The sequence below is a fragment of the Prinia subflava genome, chromosome 22 (assembly GCF_021018805.1).
Source record: "Prinia subflava isolate CZ2003 ecotype Zambia chromosome 22, Cam_Psub_1.2, whole genome shotgun sequence".
Classification (NCBI taxonomy): domain Eukaryota; kingdom Metazoa; phylum Chordata; class Aves; order Passeriformes; family Cisticolidae; genus Prinia; species Prinia subflava.
The window spans coordinates 5,304,459-5,320,600 of record NC_086268.1 but is presented as its reverse complement, the minus strand read 5'-3'; the positions used below and the strand labels follow the sequence as shown (position 1 = coordinate 5,320,600).

General features: G+C 55.2%; 1 protein-coding gene across 4 annotated transcripts; it reads left to right on the top strand.

Annotated features, from left to right (window-relative positions):
* The first annotated feature begins 1,142 nt into the window (after nt 1-1,142).
* SLC37A2 (solute carrier family 37 member 2) lies at nt 1,143-11,084 on the top strand. 4 transcript variants are annotated; one of them, XM_063417762.1, is made up of 20 exons: nt 1,143-1,313; nt 3,312-3,393; nt 3,502-3,589; nt 3,953-4,031; nt 4,213-4,348; nt 4,741-4,817; nt 4,909-5,075; nt 5,441-5,478; nt 5,717-5,896; nt 6,032-6,122; nt 6,200-6,262; nt 6,738-6,823; nt 7,627-7,675; nt 7,950-8,023; nt 8,848-8,926; nt 9,007-9,104; nt 9,424-9,488; nt 9,755-9,803; nt 10,348-10,380; nt 10,834-11,084. In XM_063417762.1, the coding sequence occupies exons 1-18, from the start codon at nt 1,255-1,257 to the stop codon at nt 9,795-9,797; spliced, it is 1,554 nt and encodes a 517-aa protein (XP_063273832.1). In that variant the 5' UTR covers nt 1,143-1,254; the 3' UTR covers nt 9,798-9,803; nt 10,348-10,380; nt 10,834-11,084. The 4 variants fall into 4 exon arrangements, with proteins under 4 accessions (XP_063273832.1, XP_063273831.1, XP_063273834.1 ...); XM_063417764.1 differs by lacking the exon at nt 9,755-9,803 and having other exon boundaries at nt 1,145-1,313; XM_063417763.1 differs by lacking the exons at nt 9,755-9,803; nt 10,348-10,380 and having other exon boundaries at nt 1,145-1,313.
* The last annotated feature ends 5,058 nt before the right edge of the window (nt 11,085-16,142 follow it).

The following is a 16,142-nucleotide window of genomic DNA, read 5'->3' as shown; positions in this document are numbered from 1 at the left end:
CCTTCCAGAGCAAGATATTTATTGTTCCCTCTTCCTTTTCTGTGTGAAGACCTCTCTTCCAGTAACACCCTCACAGCTTCCTACCTGAACCATGCTCCCATAGCCTCTACTTTGTTCCTGAAAGGAAGGAGCATTTTTCTAGTAAAAAAAAAATCTGCAGGTCTTTGCAGGAGTGACTGGAGCAAGATGGGGTTTTCCCAAAACTGCCTGTGCTGAGGTTACGTGGTCCTGGGCAGAGGTTACTCCATACCCTGTCATTAATATTTACTCCTTGCCCTCTCCAATATTAACCATGGCAGGAAGGATGGGTGGCCGAGCGTGCCGGATCATTTCTTTTCCCTGTTCCCATCCCATTGGGCACAAAGCAAACCCACCCCTGGTCCAGAGGTAGCACAGAGGCACAGAGCCAGGGCCTGCTCCTCGGTTCCCCCTGGAGAATCATTCACTGAGGGATCCGTGGTGGCTGATGCTGTTTATTAACAGCCGCTTGCGTCAGGGGAAGGTGCTGCAGCCCTAATTCAGGGTGTTGGAGTGGGTTTGGAAAGGGCAGGGTCTGCCCCGTGAGGGGCCAAGGAAGCAAAGGGCTAAAGCTGCAAATGGGTTTTTTGTAACTGATTTCAGCTCTAGGGCAGCTGAGGACAAGCAGTTCCTTGGCAAGTCTCCAAGGAACTCGCTCAGGCCCTGGGAACCCCTGTTCCAACCTCTCTGGAGTGATCCCCAAAGGGGCTGGGGCTGAATCGGGGCTTAGTCAAAGGAATAAATAAAGCTGTTGCTGCTCCTCATCCTCAATCTGCCCCTAGCAGGATGAATGGGATACTTTGAAAGGGGGTGGGGGGGAGAGGAGGACTCCCAAAATCCCTGGCAAGAACCCCAAAGCATGTCTGGGGTAGCTCAGTCACCATCAGGGCAGTGAAGCCTGTTCGGGAGTTGCTGGGAATGGGAGTGGAAAAGTTAAATCCACTTTTTTCTGCTCACAGAGCCCCGGGGGCTATGAAAAGGGCTGGCCGCTCCCTTCGGGGCTCTGCCGCCTCCCACTGCCCGGCGCGGCTGTTCCCTCGTTCCAGCCGGATTGGAAGTGGATTTTTGCTTTAGAAGGAGCGAGGACAGCCTCGCTCACCCCTCGCGGCCGAGGAACCGGGGCTGTGCCCGGGCAGGGCCGGGGCGGGACCGGGGCTGGCGGGGCGGGAGCGGCGGCCCCGGGGGCGGTGAAAAGGAGCCGGGGGTGCCCGAGTGCCGCCGCCGCCGCCGCCCGCCATGAGGGCAGCGCTCGCCCCCGGGGTTCGCCTGCTCCGCGCCCTCCCCCGGGACAGCCGGTGAGCGGGAGCGGGGAGCGGGACGGGGGAACAGCGATCGGGAGTGGCTCTGGACATAGGGACCGGGATCGGGACTGGCTCTGGACGTAGGGACCGGGACCGGGATCGGGACTGGCTCTGGACATGGGCACCGGGATCGGGACTGGCTCTGGACGTAGGGACCGGGATCGGGACTGGCTCTGGACATGGGCACCGGGATCGGGACTGGCTCTGGACGTAGGGACTGGGATCGGGTTCGGGACTGGACCTGGACATGGGGACCAGCATCGGGATCGGGACTGGACCTCGACATATGGACCGGGAGTGGGACTGGACCTCGGCATATGGACCAGGATCGGGACTGGACCTGGACATAGGGACCAGCACCGGGATCGGGACTGGAACTGGGATAGGGACTGGCACCAGGCAGGGAGGGTATCGGCACCGGGATAGGGACGGTCTCTGGAACAGAGCTCGCTCTTTCGTGGACCAGCACTGGAATGGAGACTGGCCCTGGACACAGGAGCCTGCACCAGGATAGGGACCAGAACCAGTGCAGGGGTCAGCCCTGGGTTAGAGACTGGCCCTGGGCACAGGGACTGGCCCTGGGATGGAGACTGACCCCAGACTGATGCACTGGGACCGGCACCGGACAGAAGACCACTTGACTGGTCTGGGGACTGACACTGGGACAAGGACACTGCGGTGGGGACATGGATTAGTGGTCACTGTGCCAGGGCCCAGCATTGCCCTCAGGCACTGGAGCCCCTGTGAGATGGGACCAGCCCACACCGGCTGCAGCCCAGGGCTTTATGGAGCAGGGGGGAACCTCGAGATGGGCAGCAGCACCCAGCAGCCTCCAGATGTCCCAGGCCCTCATACTCAAAACTTGGTGGGACGTGGCCAGCACAGAGACTTCTGCTGCCTTCTCTTTTAACATGACGGGACTGCTGCCCATTTAATTTCAATTAATATTTGGATTTTTTGGAAGCCCCTTGCCAGACACTCCCCCTGCTTTTCCGTCTGCTGGAATTTTCTCTGCCAGAACATGTAGGGTAAAAAGAAAAAACCCGACACCCAAGTGTCTGGCCCAGAGGGGCACTGCATATGAAGTTTATCTTTCCCTTCCCTACTGTGGCCTCTCTGCTCCTCTTGGATCAGCCCTGCATTCACTAGCAGTGATTTTGGGTGGTTTATTTCATTTTCTGAGGTGGGGAGCAACAGTTTCTCAACCACAGTGCAGCCTTGGAGCCAACACCACAGCACAGAGGGTTGCCTGGATTTGTGGGGTATCCATCATTGCTGCAGCTCCAGGGAGAAGTGAAACTGCAGAGAGGAGCAGAATGGCCCAAACCACAAAAAAAATATTGGTTTTTTTCTAAACTTGGAGCAACCCTGTGACATGTCTGTGTGCTACAGCTGCCTCTGACCACTTGCATCCTCTGTACTGCCATAAACCCCTTCCTGAAGGCAAGATAGCTCCCTCAGAGACACTCATCTTGCTCCAGAGAGTGCTAGATCGACTTGGGATTCTCCAGGCTTTGTCTGTCAGCTCTGATGGGTGCAGCATCCCCATTTCCTGACCCCAGACTCCCCCAATTCCCTGTGTTTTATCCAAGCAAAGAGGATGAAATGGCTTTTTGGTGGAGGAAGGGGAGCTGGTATTGCCTAGGGCATCCTGCCCCCTGTTTTTTTTTCCAGCTTATCTTTGATTAACCCTGGGACTGAGGATGAATCAGCGCAGTTTCCACTCGTGACACCAGGAGGGCACTTGCTCACCCTGTGTTTTGGTGGGATATAACTGCTCGGGGAGATGGAAACACTGCTTGATGCTCCCCACAAAACTCAGCTGATCTTTTAAAGCCACATCCTGGGCTTTTTGGGGTGGTCTCATCACTTCCTGACCAGCTCAGCTGAGCTGATTCAGGTCACCAATCCAGCAGAGGAGTCCCATTGCGTGCTGAGGCAACCCATCCCTGTCCCACAAACCCTGACCTCTCTGCTTCCTTCCTCCCACAGCTATCGGGGACTGACTCTGGTACTGACCTTCCTCTCCTACACCAGCTACCACCTCTCCCGAAAACCCATCAGCATTGTCAAGGTGAGCTCCGGCCTCACCACTGCTGTGGGGACAGGGAACCTGGAGAGAGCACGTGGGGAGGGGGCTGCAGACAGCACCTCGATTTCACCCCTCTCTCTCTCCCTGCAGAGCCAACTGCACCCCAACTGCTCGGCCTTGGGCCCAAACCCCCACAATGACTCCAACAGCTCCACATGGTGCAGCTGGGCCCCCTTTGGTAAGGCTGAGCCCCCCGAGGCACCCCAAACCCCACACTCCTGGCAGCCGAGCTGGGCTCCCCCCATTCCCTGAAAGCAGGTGGTGGCCAGGGTTTGGCAAAGGGCCAGCCACTCATTAAGCACCCGGAGGTAATTACTGATAAATAGCTGTCCCATGCCCCTGGGCCGAAGGGCAGCAGTGGGTGGTGAAGTCCGGGACAGGACAGGACCAGGTCCCAGTGCTGGTGGCACCCGGCCATGCCCCCAGAGGCTCCCATGGAGACCAGGCTTTCAGGAATGGGGGACAAGACTGAGCCAGCAGCCACGGGGAGGGGGCACAAGGTGGGGACCAGGCTGAGGTGGCCCTAATGTTTGTTTTCCAGATGGAGACAACTACAAGGAACTTTTTGGGGCGCTGGATAACGCCTTCCTGGTGGCCTACGCCATCGGGATGTTTATCAGGTACCCACGGCCTTTCCCTCCACTCACCAGTCTGGCGGAAGCTGGTTTCCATCAGGATGGGGTCATGCTGACAGGAAAGCAGCCAGGGAAATGCTCAGGATTCGGGTACAGGCTCAGTGTGATAATGCCCATTGCTGGCATCACCCCTGACAGCCTCTGTCGTGCTCTTCCCTCTCTGCAGCGGCATTTTTGGGGAGCGCCTCCCTCTGCGCTATTACCTGTCAGGGGGAATGGTGCTGAGCGGGCTCTTCACCGCCCTTTTTGGCCTCGGCTACTTCTGGAACATCCACGTGCTCTGGTACTTCATCGTCGTGCAGGTGTGTTGTGCTGGAGGACACCCAGGCTTTATCACCGTGGCCCCATCCCAGTTTTCCAGTGGCCTTCAGGGACAGGGGTGGCCCAGTTTCTGAGCAGGGGAGCACTGAACGTTTCCACTCCCCGCAAAACCTGGCTGTGCGTGGCGTGGGCGTCGAAACCTCCGGGTGTGCCCATCTCTGAGCAGTGCAGGCAGCTGGTTTGGCAACACCAGCCACTCCCAGGTTAGCCATGGGAGCGATGCAAACGGCTCCAGGATTGCCCCAGCAGGGAAAAAACCAAACAAACCAAGTGCTTTCTTAACAGCTTTGGAATAGGGGGGGCTCGTTTTGAGTGCAGGGGCTGCATGGCTGTGGTCGCTGCTTGCTGGGTGATGCTCCCCATCTCTTGCCAGGTCTGCAATGGGCTGGTGCAGACGACTGGCTGGCCTGCTGTCGTGGCATGTGTTGGAAACTGGTTTGGCAAAGGAAAGTGAGTTTTTCTCCTGTGTCCCATGCCAGTCCTGGTCCCTGTAGAGCCTGGCAGCCACCCCAGTGGCACTGACCCGGCGGTGTCCCCACAGGAGAGGTTTGATCATGGGCATCTGGAACTCGCACACCTCCGTTGGAAACATCTTAGGGTCGCTCATCGCCGGTGCCTGGGTTTCCTCTGCCTGGGGCCTGTCCTTTGTCGTGCCTGGCATCATCATCACCATCGTGGGCATCATCTGCTTCTTCTTCCTTGTGGAGTGTGAGTGTTGTGATCTGGGGTACAGCAGACAACCAGTGTATTATATACATTTTCCATCTTGCCCATCTCCAAGCATTTTTGGCAATCCCTAATCTTATTTCCAACCTGTGGCTAGCAGGGATGTGTATCTGACCACCAGCATCACTGAGGTTGTCCAGGCAGGCTCACTCCCCATACAGTCACTTGTTTGAGCCTGTCTTTCTAGGAAATGCCAGGGAAGTCCTTTGGGTTTTTACTGGGGAAGAGGGTACCCAGAGATGCAGCCTAGACCTGAGGGTTCCCAGCCCCTGTGAGATGCTGGAGGGAGAGCAGGTGCGGTGGGGTTGGTCCAGGCTCTCCTCACAGGGTGTTCTTTCTCCCTGCAGATCCTGAGGATGTTGACTGCAGTCCACCTCTGCATCACGTGAGTCACACCAATTCCCAGTGGGCCTGTCCTGGGCTGGGTGTTGCTCAGGACACAGTGAAACCACTGGGTCATCAGGTTGTAACGGCAGGAATTAGAGCAATGCTCAGTTGTTGCAGGGGGTGGTTGTTGCTCTTCCACTGGGAGCATTGTCTGGGTCATGCCCCAGCAGCAGAGCCGATGTTTCAGCCTTCTCCAACCATGAGAGCCACATCTGCTGCTTTTGGCTTGATTTTAGATGGCCTCCAATGAGGATCCTGGAGGAGTGACCACCAGTGAGAAGGATCCTGAAGCAGTCACCCCCAACGAGGGCCCACTCAGCCTCTCAGGCCAGAGCAGTGTGGATCACTCCAACAGCCCCAAGGAGCCAGCTGAGCAGCCTGAAGCCATCAGCTTCCTTGGGGCACTTCGGATACCTGTGAGTGCTGGGGTGGAGCAAAGAGCAAAGCCAGAGCAGCTCAGAGCATCCACAGGGCAGAAAATGGGGAAAACCCACCATCCAGTGGAGGCTGAGGGAAGGAGGCTCCTCTGATGTCCCCTCCTCTCCTCCCAGGGCGTGGTGGAGTTCTCCCTGTGCTTGCTCTTTGCCAAGCTGGTGAGCTACACCTTCCTGTACTGGCTGCCCCTCTACATTGTCAATGTTGGTGAGTTTTGGGGACAGCGAGGCGGGAGTGAGCCTTGCAAGGGAAGCATCTCCTCACCCCTCTCCTCTCCTCCACAGCTCATTTTGGTGCCAAGGAAGCTGGGGACCTGTCGACCCTCTTTGATGTCGGGGGTATTTTAGGTTCGTCAACATACCAGGGTGGAGGGGGTGGATCAGGAATGATTTAGGGGCAATTCTGGCCTTGACCAGCCTTGGCTGGTCCTCCCCACAGGCAACACCATCTCTTTCACCCGAGAGATTTATTCAGTCTTCACAGCACTCAGCAGGCAGCAAACACCCCTCCATTTTATTTTGGCATCCATTTGTTTTGATGACCATCACAACCTCTTTCCTCAGGTCTCGCTTGCTCAGGCCCTCTTTTTCCTACAGTTTGCAAGCATGGAAGAGACCAGAGCAGAATGAAAGTGCTGAGAAACCATCTGCAGGGAGGGAGTGGGAGGGATAAATCAAAGCTCTTCACTCTGATATTATTACATTTAACCTTGGGGGCGTACTGGTCAGAAGATGGGGGCTGGAAGAGCATCACATTGGATTTCAGGCTGGGCCAGGGCAGAGCTCTGCGGGGTGCTGTGACTGACACCTGCCACTCTTGCAGGGGGGATCTTGGCCGGCCTCATCTCTGACTACACCGGCGGCAGGGCCACCACGTGCTGCGTGATGCTGGTGGTGGCTGCTCCCATGGTGAGCTGTCACAAGGGCTCCAAGCCCATCACGAGGGTTCCCTCTGCTCCGGCTCCTTTGAGTCACGGCCGCCTTCCCCTCCCCAAGTGCCCGGGATAGGCTGGTCACACGCTCGGCTGGGATGAGAGCTGGGATTGATTCACGTGCCCAGATGTTCCCGGGAAGGATGTCCAGCTCTAGGGGCTGGGAAGGGATTGCAGAGAGCTTGACAACTGAAAAAAAAACCCTGTAGGTTTTTCCGTCCTGCCATAACTCTGCTCAAAGCCTTTGGGGTCCCACTGAGCTGGTCCAGCTTTTGTCTCTCTGATTTTCATCCCAAAAGCCCCCATGCTAACAGCCTCATGCTCTGCTGGAGCTTGGCTTGGACATCCTTCCCAAGCACCTGCACAGAGCTCATTTGGCTTGGCTTCCACAACACGGCTAATTAGCTGTAATCCAATCCTGGCTGGCTCTGGGGTGGGAGCCTCTCCTGCACGCTGGGAAGCAGAGGGGCTGCGTCACGTCTGCGGCCCCCAGAGCACCGTTGGGGCAAATTATGTCTGGCTGCAGCCGTGGGAGGAGCAGAGCCTCACTGGCCATAAATCGTGGCAGCACCTCTGTTTGCCAGCTGCCAGGTATTTCATCATGCCAGTGGGATGCAGAGGTCAGGGGTGCACTCAGCCCCCATCCCAGCCGGTGCTTGGCACGAGCAGTAATTCGGGTCACCACGTTCTCCATCCAATCCCCAGGGTACTGCTGCCAGGAGAACACTTGTAAAACATCTGCAGTAGCCATAACTGGTTCACCTTGTGTCTCTTTTCCAGCTGTTCCTGTATAACCATGTGGGTCAGAATGGCATTGGCACATCAATAGGTAAGGAACTCCATGGTGCAGCCTGGTCCTGTCACTGAAGTGGTGATGGAAGACACTGTGGATTCACCTCCCTTTATTCGACCAGGCTCCCAGGCTGAATTTTGGGGGAGGGTGGTATTGGATGGGTGTTCACTGCCTGCTGGGTGGGATCTCCATGGGAGAATGGAGATGCACAGGAGATGAATGTGTGGGACAGCAATGTCCACACACAGGCTGGGGATGATGGATGCAATGTCCTGCTAAAGATTTAATCTCTTCCCCGGTGCCTCTGCAGCGATGCTGATCATCTGTGGTGGTCTGGTGAACGGGCCCTACGCGCTCATCACAACGGCAGTGTCGGCAGATCTGGTAAGAGGTCACCTCAGACCCCGCCACGCTGCCCTTGCACATCCTTGAAATACTCCCCCTGCAGCCCCCCAGAGTTCCTGTGCTAGCTCAGATCCTGGAGGGCTTTGGAGGAATATTTCAGGGACACGGCAAAAGATTCCAAAAGAGGCTCTAACTCCCAGATGTAGTCCAAGACGTTTATTCCAGATGGTTTCCAGGGGGGAAAGAGAAAGAATGAGGAGGAACAGGGCCTTATCTAGTCTCCTGCTAAGGAGAGATAGTTGGAACTCAGCCAGTAGGGTCAGAAAGGGAAGGAAGGGTTAAACAACATGGTTACAGACTCCAGGGGTCTCTGGGGAGGGAAAAACCATTCCCCAGGGAAATACAACACATCGTGAGGCTGTTCCCTCTATCCCAGAGGCATGTTTTTCTGGGATTTTTGCACTTTACCTTTGTTTTCCAATGCCTCCGAAGTCCAGTGGAGAAGGGCAGAGCTGTCACACCTGGTCCTGTGCTCTCTACCCTCCCTTAAACACAGGGTGTTTTCCTGTTGCTTTTTCACCTTGGCCACATGGCTGTGTTTCAGCTTTGCTGCATCTCCCTCTGAGCACAAGCAGAGTGGAAATATTTGGTGGCAAATCCCCTGGGAATTTCTGCCCACTGTTGGCCATCCAGGTTTTGCCATGGTTTGGCTGCAGGCAGCATTTGAGTTTGGTCTCTCTGTCCATGGCTGGGTCTGACACACAGAAATTGCTGCCTGAGACATCAGCCTCACTCTGGGGTGTGCTGGCCATGCACCCCAAAGCTGCTTTTGCTCCTTATGTTTTACTCCTCCATCCTTACAGGGAACCCATGAATCTCTCAAAGGAAATGCCAAAGCTCTTTCGACTGTCACGGCCATCATCGACGGCACAGGATCTGTTGGTGTGTATGGCTGGGGTCTGAGGTGTCCTGGGCCCTCTCCTGTGTGAACAGGGCCTGATGTTCCTCGTGTGCCCCCGCAGGTGCTGCGCTGGGGCCGCTGCTCGCAGGGCTCATCTCTCCCACGGGCTGGAATAACGTCTTTTACATGTTGATAGCAGCTGATGTCCTGGCTTGTCTGGTAGGTCTCTCCTTGGCAGGACTCCTTTCCCTACCCTGGGCTGTCACAGACTCCCTTTTAGTGCCTGCTCGCTGCTGGAGGACACTGATGGTTCTCAGAAGACAGCCAGGCACAGGGCAAACTGCAAAGGCCTCTATTGACTCCAAGCCTCTGCTTTCACTTGGCTTTTCCCAACCTCCTCCCCTCACAGGTTTAGTTCATATGATCTTTGCTAGGAAGAGCTGTAGAGCTGATCTCCCGCTGATGGAAACACTCCTGCCAAGGCTGGAGGCTGCAGTGCCACCAGCCTTGCAGCCACCCTCTGCCCTTCCTCTTGCAGCTCCTTGCTCGTGTGGTGGTCAAAGAGGCCCGTGGCTGGTGCGGCCCCATGGCGAGGCAGAGAGGGTACGTAGCTACCCCCCCGGGGCGGCCTCCGCCCCCGCAGTGCCCGAACACGGTGTTGGTGCTGCTGCACAAAGATGTTTGTTACCCCTTGCTGTCGCTGCTGCATCTTCGCGTGGGCATCGCGAGGCCGCCTGCCCGGCCTCTCGCTCCTGTGGCCGCAGAGACATTTCCACCTCCAGCCAAGGCAGCACCCGGGGGATTTTAGCCACCTGCGCCTCAAAAAAAATGCTCGGGGTGCTGAACACGGCGTCCTTGTGTCTTTGTAGCTCTAGTGTGCAGCTAACAGAGTCAGTGATGGATGGGAAGTAGCTCGGTGTAAGTATCTTCACTCGAGCCCTGAGGATTAAACGCAAACACAAGCCTGATTCCTTCTGATTCCGAGTTTCGCTTTGCAGGCTCAGCCTCGAAACAGCCACTCCCCCAATCATTTGGGGACGAGATCACGATTTGGGAATCAAAAGATCAATATGCAATGGATGGAGAAGAGTGTGGGAGGAAAGGGGAGAGGGGGATGTGGCTGGGCAGTGCATCCTTGTCTCCAGCTGACTTAGGAGATACTGGCCCAGATGCCAAATCGATTGGGATTGATTAATGCCCTTGAAACAACTGAATTTATAGGCTTTGCCCACCTGTGCTACTGAGCTTGATTACACACAGCCAGGGCTCGCTAATCAAATCTGTAGCTGAATCACTGCAGTGAGTGCATAAATAATCCCCAAATCAGCACTGGCCTGGTTCTGATTGCCACCAAGATCCGCGTGTGACACCCAGAGGAAGGGGCCACAGCCGGTCCTGGCAGAGGGGCTGCCAGACCCCGACCCCCTGCGAACGTTTGGTCCCTTATGTCTTGTGTTTGCAGGTGACAGACCAATAGTGTGGGCCTCGTGCTGCGGTAAGTGTGGCCCGAATCTCCTCTGGCTGCCGGTGGAGGGCTGCCAGGTTCTGCTCTCCTGTGCCGGGGCTGGTTAGGGTGCCCGCTGTCCTAGGGTTGACAGCAGCCGTGTTTGCACCAAATACTGGCTGGTTTCTGCTGGGGGAGGCAGCTGGCTCAGTTTGTGGCAGTCCTGCAACGTCTTGAGGGCTTTGGGGAGTTTCTCTGGAGCAGCCTGCAGACAAGAGGCACAAACGCTGCAGGATTTTTGGGGACATTTCAGCTTTGGCCGGACACAAAACAGTGGCTGGATCTCCTTGTGCCTGCTTCTCCTCCTCGTGGTGCGCATGGGGCTGGGCTTTCCCGGCAGAGCACTTTTCCCTTTCCATCTCTGGCAGCATCAGCTCCACCATCGATCCCAATCCCCGCGGGGCGATGCCCTCCCGTCCTGAGCCCTCGCTTCTCTCCCCGCAGGTTTAAGGAGTTTTGACGCGCCCCCTGCGAGCCGCCCCGAGCCCGGAGGGAGGAGAGGGGCTGGGGCACACCGGGAGCATCCCGGCAAAGCTGCAGCCCAGCCTCGGGCACTGCCCGCGGGCTCACTGCCACCATGGGTTCGCTTCCAGCGGAGGCGGGGGCGAGGAGGTGTCAAAGGGCCCTGGCCAAAAGATTTGCTGGGTCAATTCTTCACCATCGGCCGTTTTATTAATAAAAACATGTAAAATCCGTGTGGCCACTCCGTGCCATGTCCTGACGGGCCTCAGCCAAGTCTGTGAATATTTGGGGGCAGTGATCACAGCCCTCTTTTTGCTTTCCTCCGAGTGCAGTCTCTTTTTTGTGAGCCTGCCCCATGCAGACGCTTGGTATTCCAGGACCTGGATCAGGAGGATGATGCCAAATCACTTTAGGCACCGCCTCCTCAACAAAGCACCGCTTATTCTACACAGGGAACATCCCTGGGCTGAGCCCAAATTAAGCTGAGTTTACTCCTTGGCTCATCCCACTGCAAAAAAAGAGACTAAACCCAATGTTTTCCCTGATTATTAATATTCCAAAATCATGCCATTTAGCTCCAGAGGAAGGACACGCATCCACCCCCACGCGATGAACTGATCACACACACTGTGGCTGCTCTCGGTCCGGCGCGGGCAGCTGATGAGCTTAGTTAGACGCCTCCTAATTAGGAGGAGCCCCAGGAGGTGCCGCTGGCTGCCAGCCCTGCAGGCTCCACGGGCAGGGATGGGGCTCAGAAGCCCCCACGGTGTCAATTGACTGAGAGCAGGGCCAGCTGTGCAGCCAGCTGTGTGCTCCGGGGGGGACCCGGCTTTGATGTGCGCGGAGTCGGGGCGTTTGGAAGCCACGGGATGTGTTTGCAGTCCCCTGGGATGCGACTGCAGTCCCCTAGGTTGTGACTGCATCCCCTGGGATGTGACTGCATCCCCTGGGATGTATTTGCAGTCCCCTAGGTTGTGAATGCATCCCCTGGGATGTATTTGCAGTCCCCTAGGTTGTGACTGCATCCCCTGGGATGTGATTGCATCCCCTCCCCACCCGGGGATCGCTCCTGGGCAAGCTCAGGCACCCGGTGTCGGGGGCTCTTTGTATGCCTGGGATAAATTGCAACACTAATTGACTTCACCTCCTTGGATCTTGACCCGAGGAGAAAACATCTGGGCCTGATGTGATTTTATTAAGTGCTGATTTCATCAGCAAAGGGGGGGGGGAAAGGGTGGGGGAAAAGAAAGGAGGAAACTTGCTGGCCAGTTGGACCAGCTCGCTGTAAACCTCTGAAGGTGATGCAGTGGCACGGGGGATCAGGCAGCCTGGGAGTGGCAGCTGCAGCTTTGAGGTGACCAAACAGTGATGGCTTTCCATCCCCTGCACTCTGACTGGTGATGCTCAATGGGCCTTGGGAAAAAAAGCAGGAAAAATGATGGAGCAAGCAGAGAAAAACAAAATCCCCAATTGCCTTTTTTCACAGGAAAATATCAATCCTGTTGGGCTAAACGCTGATAGAGCCATAGGGAGAGGTGTCACAACAGGGCCTGTCCTCAGCAGAGCCCCAGGGCTGACCCTGCAGCCTCCCCAGGCCTCTGGCTCTCGGCTCATGTGGCCTCTGAGGGCACAAGGACCTTGGCACCAGCAGAGATCCATGAGCTGGGCTGAGAATGGCTCTGCCAGGGCACGTGTGATGCTTCATGACCATTCTCTTGTGGAGAGAGGGAGGGCTCAAAATACCTTTTTAAGCAAAAAATTCTTTAAGTCCTGACACACATGGGGGCTTATTGCAACGGCACATTGGTTTGGGGATTTCCCCTCCCCCTTCTTCCTTTTTTTTTTTTTTTTTTTTTGCCTTTCCCCCCTCCTGCCTGTCCTTTCAGCTGCTTACAATCTTTCCAGGACAAATTTAGGCCTGGGCCCCGTCCCACTTATGTTTGGAAAGTCTGAACAGCCTTGGCTCCGCTGCCAGGAGTGAGGAGAAAGGGCACACAGCCCATGGCAGTTTTAAACTTAAGAGCCAAATGCCAAAGAAAACTCCAGACCTCACTGAGCTTTGGAATTGAAGGATGAGGGGGAAGGCAGAGAGGGGATCCCCTGGGTTTGCCTTAACCAAAAAAACTGTTTAAATGGAGCTGAGCTCCTCTGGGAGGAGTCTGGGAGACAACATCCGTTGTTCGTCCTCTGCTGGGTAAGGAGCTGCTGCTTTTCCTCTGCCACGAGCCCCTTTGGCACTGAGAGCACGGACAGGTATCCACCTCTGTGCTGTGACAGGACAAATCCCACCTCAAACGGGCTCTTTAGGCTCTTAAGCAGCTCTGGTGTTTTTCTCTAGGTGTCCCAGAGCCCCACAGCAATGCTATTCACCAGGAGGCAGATTGGGAAGAGGCTGCCCAGATTTTGGAGGAATGCTGCTGGTCTGCTGGGAGAGTGGAGAGGTGGCTGGGGCACGGTCTGTAATTACCTATGCAAGGAGCAGCTGGCAAAGGCTGAAGGGCTTTTTAATTAGCAGCCAAAGGCAAATCAGGATCCAACAGCGGGGAAGCTGAAGTCAGCAAAGTCAAGGTGGAAGTCTGAGGGCAGTTTTTCCAGTGAGGGTAATTAAGTGCCAGCAGAGAGCAGCGTGAGACATGAGGAATTGCCGTCATTCAAGGACCTTAAATCAAGGAGAGGAGTTTCCCCTGCAGACACTCCTGCTCCTTCCACCTCTGCTTTGGCACTGCTCTCTGCCCTCCTCAGCAGGAGGGAGCAGCTGCCCCCAGGCTGGTGAGCCTGGCACTACCTGGGCACGCTGCAGGGGCATCCCTGCTCAGGCCTAACAAGGCAGGCAGAGAATTTAGGGAGAGAAGAGGGCCGGGTTTCCAGCTGCCCTGAATGCAGCCAGCCTGCCCTCATCCTGGCACACACGGGATCTTTTAGCACAGCGGCTTTCTTGTCTGATTTTGTGCCTGCCTGGGGCTTGCACCTCGGGACTCAGCAGATCTGCTTCTCTCATCCTGCAAGAGGAAGGCTGGATCAGTTTGGGCTGGAGCAGGGTTCCTTGGCTATAACATCCTCTGAGGTCCCAAAATCCTCGAGGTTGGTGTTTAAAAAACCTGCCCTCCTGTGGCACATTAATTCCAAAATAAAGGATCAGGCTGCTAGATGGAAGCAGATGTGCTAGCAAGAGGTTATCCTCCAGGAGCTGGAGCTTTGGGATGGGGATGGAAGCAAAAAATCACCTTTTGGGGCTGGTTGGGAAGCAGCTCTGGCTCATACCAATTCCTTGACGTGGTCTTTTCTTTTCCAAAAATAAACAGGATTCGTTTGGAAAGCCCCTTTTCAGGGAGGAGCAGAACTCCCCAGAATAAATAAATACACAGAGAGCCTGGGTTGAGTTCATCCAGCTGGTGGTTCCTCACTGCCAAGGGTTGCAAAGGATGAGGATGGAGCTCAAAATGTCTCAGTGGGGGTGAGAGCATGTGAGGCTCTTTCCCCAGTTAATGGGGTTTTTGGGAAAAGGCTGAAATGGCCTCCTTTAGGGAGCTGATGTCTCTCTTGAAGCATGGCTTTCTGCTCTCCCCAAAATAACTGCTGCACTCTCAGCCTTTTGACTCATTTTAGTCACAAACAGTTTAAGGGGGCAGAAAAAGCCCTTGTTTAATTACAATTACAGTGCGAACTGGGGAGAAGTTTCACATTTCTGCTTTTAGGGTTGTTTTTTTAGTGCCCCAGCTGCTTTTGCCGTGGTTTCCCTCCCATCTGCTGGACTGAAACACCACCATGGCCTCACTGAGGCTTCCCAAATCACCCCACAAACACAGGGATAACAACATAGAGCTGGAGCTGTCAGACAAACCCCATGTTCATAAATGTTATTAAGACGATGAATTAAATATGAAATTTGTTTCAAGCATAACATCAAAATCACCCAGAGACCCCAATGTGCTCGTGTTGCATAAATGCTCAGCATTTCCTCAGCACGCTCCTTGGGCTCCCTTGGACACGGGCATCAGGACAGGAGGGATTGAGCAGTTTGGAAAGCAGAGATGCCTCTTCTCTGCTTTTTTTGGGACTGTACTTTTATTTTTTAGCTGATTGAGTCAGTGCTCAGGGGCATTTTCTGCCGGGGAAGCATCACCTCCACGCCCACTGGCTCTGCCTTATCCATCTTTCATGTCCTGAAAGCCCTGCTGGGTGACTGACAGCTGTCAGGACAGGGCTGGGAAAAGCCACTTGGTTCTTTAATTTACTGTCTTCAGTTCAAAACAAAAAATAATTAAAAAAACCCCTAAAACAGGAAAAAAATTAAAAATCTGAGTTTCTTCACTCAAGTTTTTGGCTGTATTGACCCTGGCCACTGCTCAGGGCTGTCTCACTGGCTTTGACCTCACTGCAGTCCTTGCTGCTGCTCACCCACGGAATGCTGAGCAGCTCCATCCCTCTGGGGCTGGAGAACACGAGCCACAACAGAACCCACCTCACCCTGTGACCTGGGCACCTGCAGGAGCCTCTCCCCAGTGCAGCAGGGAGGGTAAAGGCTTCTTCCCTGCTACAAAACAGTCACAGGATGCTCCAGGCCACCAAAAATGCTTTTCTCCTGCAATTTAAAAGCCTTTTGAGATTTTTGCTGCCACTGAGGGCACAGAGCAGCAGTGGCTGTGCAGACAGCTCGTGCCACTGCTGCTCACAGCTTCACCTCAGCACAGGCTTGGCTCTGCTTCAGCAGGACTGTTCCAATGGCTTCCCCCAAAAATAGGGATGGAAATGGGATTCAACCCCATTGCTGCAAAACATGGAGCGTTTTCTCCTGCTAGAGGGGAAAAGGGAAGGTGCTGGAGTTGACCAGCAGCTCCAGCAGGATCCAGCTAGAATTGAGCAATGGTTTCAAGTTTTAGGGTGGCAGCAACTCTGAGCCTTTGGCAGCACCCAGGGTGACACTCGGGGCCTTCACAGGCAGGGAACACTCAGGTACCATCAGCAAGGGGCTTTTCATGGCTGGCAGAACTGCTCAGCACAAGGGAGGTCACACACAGCTTTTCCCTCACTCCTGGGGACGGCAGCTTTCCACGTTCCATTTGCTCTTCTGGCATCCCTTTGCATGTTATTCACTCCCCACTCCAAAACCCCCGATTTCCAGTCCAAGGGATCATCCCAAACAATCCACGGCCACACACTGATGTTTGTTTGGTTGGTTTTTTTCCAAACTCCCACATCTGCCCCAGTAAAAGGCAGTTCTCATGGGCACTGTCACCATGGTGTGGCCAAATGTGACATCCCCGTGGAATAAATAAAGCCCGAGTCGGGGA